The sequence below is a fragment of the Danio aesculapii genome, chromosome 23 (assembly GCF_903798145.1).
Source record: "Danio aesculapii chromosome 23, fDanAes4.1, whole genome shotgun sequence".
Classification (NCBI taxonomy): domain Eukaryota; kingdom Metazoa; phylum Chordata; class Actinopteri; order Cypriniformes; family Danionidae; genus Danio; species Danio aesculapii.
Window position 1 is genome coordinate 33,753,812 of NC_079457.1, and position 8,535 is coordinate 33,762,346.

The 8,535-nt window shown below is 34.6% G+C and overlaps 1 protein-coding gene across 2 annotated transcripts; it reads left to right on the top strand.

Annotated features, from left to right (window-relative positions):
* Nucleotides 1-349: 349 nt before the first annotated feature.
* Nucleotides 350-7,842, top strand: ube2t (ubiquitin-conjugating enzyme E2T (putative)). Of its 2 annotated transcripts, none has more exons than XM_056449972.1 (7): nucleotides 350-432; nucleotides 605-718; nucleotides 810-879; nucleotides 5,390-5,495; nucleotides 5,655-5,753; nucleotides 5,882-5,965; nucleotides 6,101-7,842. In XM_056449972.1, exons 2-7 carry the CDS (start codon nucleotides 610-612, stop codon nucleotides 6,215-6,217), a joined length of 585 nt encoding a protein of 194 aa, XP_056305947.1. In that variant the 5' UTR covers nucleotides 350-432; nucleotides 605-609; the 3' UTR covers nucleotides 6,218-7,842. The 2 variants fall into 2 exon arrangements, with proteins under 2 accessions (XP_056305947.1, XP_056305946.1); XM_056449971.1 differs by having other exon boundaries at nucleotides 356-445.
* Nucleotides 7,843-8,535: the final 693 nt, after the last annotated feature.

Below are 8,535 nucleotides of genomic sequence, written 5' to 3' on the forward strand. Positions count from 1 at the left end.
TGAATATTACTCAAATTATGTCATTACACTGAGGTGACGTTACCCTGTCCTTTACAACCATAGACATCATAAGGTCTAAAAACAATCTCAAGCACACACAGCGATCTCAGAACAGTTCATCCAGATAGTCTGATTATATCTTTACATCTCATTTGCAAATTTGTTTAAAGAAACAGATTAACCAGAGATTAGATATCAATCAAGTTTAAAAGATCAAGGATCTGCCAAATATCTTAGAATGTTTAAGCGACGTACCCAAGGTGTCAACAGAGAAAATAAAAAATAGAGGCACTTAAAAAACTACGATACCCATAAAGCATCTGGATACACCTCCGGCGCACAATGACGTGGAACATTTCGCGGGCAGGATCAAAACCACACAATTCAACCAGCGGGAGTTTTCAAGCAAAGCTACGCGGTGATAACATATAAGTAAGATATTAAGGTAAATACCTCATACAGCGTTGCATGAAATAATTTACTAAGTCGAACGTCGATTAGTATTGTTCTGCTAGTCATTATTAATGTGTATTGTGGATGCGACTAAATATTTTGAAATATTGTTAATAAATAATCTTGTGGTGCTGATGTGCACATTGCACAGTCGCCATGCAGAGAGTCAGTCGTCTGAAGCGAGAGATGCAGCTCCTCACCGCTGAACCTCCACCAGGAGTCTCGTGCTGGCAGACAGAGGGACGCCTGGATGAACTACAAGCACGTCAGTTTCTGTTTCTCTTTGTCGTCTCTTACTGAAACTAAATATGTCCAAATCTGACGCCCCCTGCTTTACTTCTGTGTTTGAAATATAGAAATTGTTGGAGGTGCAAACACTCCTTATGAAGGTGGTGTGTTCAAACTGGAAATCAACATACCTGAGAGGTGGGAATTTCACCTTCTTAATTTAGTTTCAGAGCAATAATCTTTGCCAGTTTTAAATAGGGAAATCATATTAGCAGCCAATGACTATCAAAGCACAACATCGTTCACAGTAAAATTACATGCCATTTCATACTTGATATTAAAAAAGCAGCGCTGTAAACAACACAGGTAGAGTTGTAACAATAAGACATTTGTCAAGCTATGATAATCGTGCCAGAAAAAAAAAAAAAAACACACACACACAAAAAACAAGGTTTCTGGTTGTATTAAAATTTTCTATCAGTAACAACGTCCATTAAAAGAATAATAATAAGTTTTTTTAGTGAACAGACTGTTGATCATTACAAACTTGAACAATTTTATTTAAAGTAATAAAGCCTTCCTGCTAAAACGTTTATTAAAATAAAAAAAATAGATTATTTATTATATGAAAAAAAACTACATCTCCCATAAAAAAACAAACATTTAGCTGACAAGGTGCCAAATAGTAGTATCATTGACCCATGATAATCTATTCTACATATAACTCTCAGTATGTTTGTGTGTGTTTTTATACAGTTTCTATTCTAATTTGTAGGTTAAGTAGAATTAAAGTCGAAATGTGGTATATGTACACAGAATTTTCATTTTTAGCCAGCATCAGGGCTTCTGGTGAACTATCTTTCCCTTTTAAAACTGCAATATTTAAGATCTGATTTCTTTAAAAATCTGTGATCTTCCCTCCCTGATAGAAAATGTAGTAGGTCTGAGACCGGAAAAGAAGCACTGCATTAAATTCCACTTTTCCCCACTTTAATATATATTTTTAATATATGACAATTTATTTTACCCCAGTATTTTCACTGGAATTTCTGCGCTAGCCTGCTGGTACTGACGACTCTAACATTTGTCTTCTTTCATCTCGTTTTACACTTGTACAACTAAATTAACGCTTACAGTATCAATGCTGTAAAAGGAACCTTATGACATTGGAAACGGTCACATTAAGATTTCACTGGAAGTTTATCATTGGTTGAAAAACACTAGATGTGCATGCAAACATAGACATGCAAAGTCAAAGTGTAAATGGCAGTAGTGAACAAATAGATTTTCCCTACCAGCAAATATTAATCCAGGTAAAAAAAAGACAAAATATAAAAGCGTGTCTGCTATTTTGAGCTATAACTTTGTCACTAATGACTAAATCTCTGAGGAGTACAGGGACATGAGGGTTTTGAATGACTGAAAAATAGTGCAGTTTCAGTATATGGATCACAAGTGCCCATAATTTACAGTTTGTGGTCTTATATGTTTCGTTCTGTTGATTTTTGTGATCCAAATATTTGTAGCTTGTAACGGATGGAAATTTGACCACTTTGTGCTGCGTTTCAATGGAGCTAGAATTTTTTTTTTGCTTACCAGGGGCCTCATGTATCAACACTGCTTACGCACAAAAACTTAATGTACGCCAGATTTCATGCTCACGTTTGGATTTACTAACGATGAAATTAACATGAGAATGTGCGTTGGTCCAAGCCAACTTCATGTCTGGCATACGTGCATTTCTTGTGTGTGTTTTGTTTTATTTCCATTGGCGAATCCTAGAGGCAAGTATGTTAAATTGCACACTACAAAGTCTCTTTGAGCCATGCAATGGCAGCTGTATGGGACGGGATCATCTGCATAATTATCAGGTATATAAGGTTTACATACCATGCTGTTGAACCGCGGTAAAGTTAGTTTGACGTTTGAAATTCATCAGACATTCGATTTTAAACCAATTAAATTCTTTGCTCATGTTAGTTTCAGCCAGAAATAGGTCAGATAGGCATAAATATATGCCCTTTATGTTGCACAAGGCTTAATTTCTCGATTAAAAAAAAAATGAACATACGAATGAATTAAACAATTCAACTATATGAAATTATACAATAAAACAACTTGAAGCAACTCTCTCCTCAAAGGGTGTTAGTTCAGCATCCCCTGTTTTCCCGCCTGTTCGGTCCACACTTTGATGGTGCGCCGCTGTTCTCCTCTTAACCTGCACCTTTACATCGGACGATTTCTTTTTTAATTCGTTCACAGTGCGATGTTCAGACCCCACTGCGTTAAATGCGTCAGCTAAACTCTCCCACTCTATTTTTTTCTTTTGTTATTAATTCCGGAGGACATACTTGCAAATAACAGGTTTTCTCCGGTCTACTTCTGATAGGAGCACCTCCAATTCACATTCTGTTAAATTTAGCTTCTTGCTTGCTTTTGCTATTGCTTTTTCGTTTGGTTTTGCCAAAGTAGAATCACTACCATATTTATTAGGGGGAGGAGGCAGGGAGGGGTTTTGCGCGCGTGCGCTCAGTTTTACGTTAATTCAGATGTACAAAGGGAATATGTGTGGGATTTCGCATACGCGGTGTTTCATACATCTGAATTTTTTACTGCATTGACACATTTACAGCTTTGTCCGTATGCAATGTTTTAGTATGAATTCAACGCAAGTCTTTGTACATGAGGCCCCACGTCTCCGCACAGGTCATGTGACTGACAACTATCAAGTATCAGGGCATAGATATATACACTAGATATTGCATACAGACCCTGAGCATGCATCAATGCCACCGGCATATTGTTCACTGCTCCCAGGAGTCAGGACAAAAGTCATTCACTAGTCAAAACTAAAACCAAACTGAAGATGCTGGACTTTTTACGCTGCATACGGGTGTAATAACGAGCAAACAGAGAAAACAAAGCTTAAAGGCATTACATTTTATAGGTAAGATTTCGTTTTTTTACGTTTTTGTATGTTACAAACGCTCAACAAGTAACCTTGTTCAGGATAATACAGTCACTTACTGCATTGACCATAAGGCAAGTAGCAGCTAAATTCTAGACCTATGCTAGTTTTGTTGAATAAAATCAGCAAACGATGTAAATAAAATGACAACAAGATGCTGCGGAGCCAGATACAAACTTGTATTATTGTCGGCTAAGTGGCATAAAACGGCTAGTTTTTGAAGTAACTTGATACCTGATCACATAACATAATAAGTGCCTGCACCTCAATGTGTATACTTTCCACCCTAAATTATTGACAATTAAAAATGTTATACCATCTAGATCATAAAGGTGGATATGCACATTGAGACGCAGGCATATCGATGGTTCACATGCATGAATCGTTCATAACGGAGATCATTCACTAAAAAATTGCTCCCTCCGCTAGAATTAGAAGTGAAAGCTGGAGAGGGAGAGGGGATGTTTCTGGACACGGATTCGATTTAACAGGGAAGGTGGACATTACATTTCCATGCACATAAACACACCCACTTTGTCGGCAATGCCCGTGCGGCCACTTGTCCATTGATGTAGAATAGTGATGTAAAGTTATAATTTTTGTAAATAGAATTTATTAGATGTTATTATTGATCACAATATCTTTTTATTTTATTTTATTATACTTAAAGTATTAAAATAATATAAAGTTATTATTATTAATACAATAAACGTTTTGATGACTTAAAAAGCTAATTCGTAGATGGTTCCTCACAGTAATGATGTAGTCGTAACCTCGCATGTTTATCGACTGTTTTAAAACAGTTAAATTTAAAACTATTTTTGAAACTGTTTTAAAACAGATATAATGTAGCCCTCTACAATGAAGTCACTGTGAAAGCATAACTTGAATATTGGAATATTGTTGTATTTATCATTAAGGATTTACATGTGCATATTATATATTTTTTTTAATGAATGCTTTCTTGTAAACTTTAATCAAAATGACTGGGCTGTATGCATGGGGCCTTTTCAGGGATGACAGTGTAGTATAATGAGAATCTATCATATGATGTAATTATATCACAGTATCATAATGTAAGATTGCCATTTTTCCAAATATCAGCTGTCAAGCAATCCAAGTGGTCTTAGCAATGTGAATTAAATAAACAAAAAAATAATAATCATGATTGTTGTTTCATGACAATTTTAAAATGAAACTAGCAATAATCATCTAACTGATAAATAAAAAATCTTCAAATTCAAATTTTATGCTGGTATCATATGTTATCAATATTATTATTATTGCACACCAGAGTACACCACAGTAGAGGATTATCATGTCTTAAAAAGACATTTCACTTTAAAAATGTGCTGCAAATATTCCTGTATCAGTTTGGCATAATACTCTGGCAAGAGTGCTGTTTTCCTGATACATCACACGCATGGTTCTACAAACAGTAGTTCAACAAAGTTCATATTTATTTAGTCATTTTACATAATGTTGTCTCTTTCCTCTATTTCACCATTGAAAATTGTTCCATATGAATCTGGATTTTTGTCTCAGAGTAAAGCTGTTTCTGAATCAATCTTTTGATTTAATAATTTGATTCAAAAATGCTAAATATAATAATTTATTTGTATATATTTATGGAAAATAATTTTTTCCTATGTAAGCCATTTTCAAGAATTTTATTGAAGAAGTTTAAATGATTATTTAATGATTTGAATGCCTGTTTAACATTTTTTAAAACTGTTTAAGGTATCCATTTGAACCTCCAAAAATGCGTTTCCTGACTCCCATTTATCACCCCAACATTGATAATGCAGGACGCATTTGTCTTGATGCTCTGAAACTGCCACCAAAGGTAGACGCTTAAAACAACAACACTCTAAATTTGCATTCTGTTTTGAAATATTTTGTTATTTTTAGTTGTATTAACTTAATAGACCTTTTTACACCTTTGTTGTGGTTGTAAAGTATTGATCTGTCACATGCCGATATTCATAAGCATTGTTTTTTAAAGGGAGCTTGGAGGCCCTCGCTCAACATTTCAACAGTACTCACATCCATACAGCTATTGATGGCTGAACCAAACCCTGACGACCCTCTCATGGCTGATATAGTGAGTTTTAGTTCAGTTACCCCTCAGTTTTTAAAAGTTATGTTTGTAACTTCTCAAATTATTATTATAATGTATTTGCATTTGTTTGCTTTTTACATATTCATCACAATTAATTGAATAACTTTCAGTCCTCAGAATTTAAATACAACAAACCACTATATCTTGAAAAGGCAAAGAAATGGACAGCTGAGCATGCAATTCAGAAGAACAAGGTAAAAGTTGGGGATATTGGGACTGTAATTTGTTCAAAATACACTTGTCTCATACACTTTTGAGCCACTGAGGGGAGACATTGTTATGATTATTATTATTAATCACAGCTTTCACTTTCTCTCTTATGTTTGAAGGGTTGCGTGGAGACGGATGGAAAGACTCCTGAGAATAAAAATCTGAAAACCTCACACAAGAGAGAAGCACTTAGTGCGCAGGAGAATTTAGAGCACACCAAAAAAGTGTGCTTGTAGCAACCCTATATTTCACTAATGACTGACACACACTTTTAAGTTGTTGTTTATTGTATTAATTGTTTCTCTTTGACTTAATTATTTTTCTTGTTTATAATTGATGTTGATGTAATAAAATATTTAAAATGGCAATTTAAAATATCAATAATTAGGTTGCAGGCTAATTACCTGTTTTCTTCGGCTCATATAATCCTTAATCAGAAAAAAGTTTGGACTGTGGAAAATGCAAAAAAATATAAAGCAATGATTTCTAAATTTACTTAGACTTGTATTTCATTGTAAACAATACAACAAACATTCTTTAATGTGTACCTTATGATTTTTTTTCTAAAATAAATACTTTCATTTCATTGTTGGTTCTTGCAACACATTTAAAAAATACAAGTTGGAAGAGTAAAGCGTTAATCACTTTGTAGTGTTGCCATTAATTTTTACAACACTTAAAAGACGTTTAGGGACTAAAGACACCAAGTGATAAGTGTAATTTTGTCCCAATTTTCCTCCAAACAAGTCTTAAAGTGGACAACAGCATGGGGATTTCGTTGTCACATTTTGCACTTCGAAATGCACCACACATTCTCTATTGGAGACAGGTCGGGACTGCAGACAGGCCAGTGAAGAACTTGTATCCTTTTCATCCGCTGCCAGGACTTTGCAGTGTGTGCAGAATTTGGTTTTCCATTGTCTTGTTGAAATATGCATGGACATCTCTTGAAAAGAAGACAACATATTGTGCTTTAAATTCTCTATGTACTTTTCAGCATGTCATAACTTTTCATGGTGTAATCACAAAAGTACTGACTAACCTCATACCATGACAGACCCTGGCTTTTGACTTTTCTGGTAACAGTCTGGATGATCCTTTTCTTCTTTGGTCTGGAGCACATGGAGTCCATTTCTTCCATAAATACATGAAATACTGAGTAATCTTACCACATTATAGGTTTCCATTGTGTGATAGTCCATCCCAGATTCCTCTGAGCCCAGAGAATTTGCTTCTGGAGACTGTTAACACAGGGCTTCCTTTTGGCACAGTACAGGTTTTATTGGCATTTGTGGATGAAACTATAAATTGTGGTACTTAACAAAGGTTTGCCAAAGTAGTCTTTAGTCCACATGGTTATATTGTTTAAAGATGAATGCCGATTCTTGGAGCAGTGGCGCCTGAGGAATCTGATATCATTGTAGTTCAGCTTAGGCTTGCGCCCTTATCCTTTACGCACTGAAATTCCTTTATATTCCATGCTTCTTTTAACTGTTATGCAGCCTTGAATGTGAAATATCCAAATCTTTCTTTGAGGAACATTGTTTTTAAACATTTCAATATTTTTTCCCCATGTATTTGTTGGCAAACTGGCAATCTTTGGTCCATCTTTGCTCCTAGAGGACTATTGTACTATCCTAAAGGACCTTTCTTGGATGCTGCTTTTGTTCCAAATCACCTGTTTGACAATCACCTGTTGACATCTTCTCTTTTAAATAACATCATTATTTAATCATTTTACCTGATTACCAGCCTTAACTTGTTCCTGTCCCAACTTTTTTTTAGAATGTGTTGCAGGTCTGAATGACAGAAAAGAATGTATGTTTACAAATAAAATGAAATTGACCAGACAAAACATGAATTTTTTTGTGTTCTTGTTTTGTGCAATGAAATAAAAGTCCAAGTAAATTTGGAAATCACTACTTTATTTTATTATTTTTTATTTGCACTGTTCATGCTGTCCCAACTTTATCTGATTTGGGGTTGTATTTATAATCTTTAAAGGAATTATTTAATAGTTTAATCAATGTTGTAAATGCTATAGGCTAGTTGAAAATATTTAACAAGGCCCTTAAATTAAGGCAATTCATTCTAACTTATATTCCAGCTTTGTTTCAGGCTGTATCACCAAGTGCTAAACGGATGCATGTGAAAACGTGAAAAAGATGCATGTAAAAAAAACAAAACATGTAATTTAACGATATGTATTTCATTTTGTTTGATAAGTGCTTATAGGTTATGGAAATTCAGGGAATTTGACATTTGTTTTGGGAACCCAGAGTTTACACACAGCTGATTTTTTTAAAAATAACCTAACCCCCTGTGAAAATATTTTTTAATACTGCATGGTATATGGTCTACTTTCTCTCTTTGTAATTGCTGTCCTTGATTGTTATTCTTGAGTCCCTTGTTTGATCTAAACCGTTATACTGACTGCTGTTCTTTAGAAAAATCCTCCATGTCCTGCAGATTCCTCAGTTTTCCAGTATGTCAACCCTCTGTGTGTTCACAAAGGACAATTAAGGGACTCAAAACTATTTAAATAAGTTCAAAT

What these genes read in the sequence shown, in the direction of transcription:
- ube2t (XM_056449972.1), top strand. Translation starts at nt 610, where the DNA reads ATGCAGAGAGTCAGTCGTCTGAAGCGAGAGATGCAGCTCCTCACCGCT. An exon ending in ACCCTCTCATGGCTGATATA is followed by an intron (nt 5,754 to 5,881) that starts GTGAGTTTTAGT and finishes AATAACTTTCAG; the next exon opens with TCCTCAGAATTTAAATACAA. An exon ending in ATGCAATTCAGAAGAACAAG is followed by an intron (nt 5,966 to 6,100) that starts GTAAAAGTTGGG and finishes TTATGTTTGAAG; the next exon opens with GGTTGCGTGGAGACGGATGG.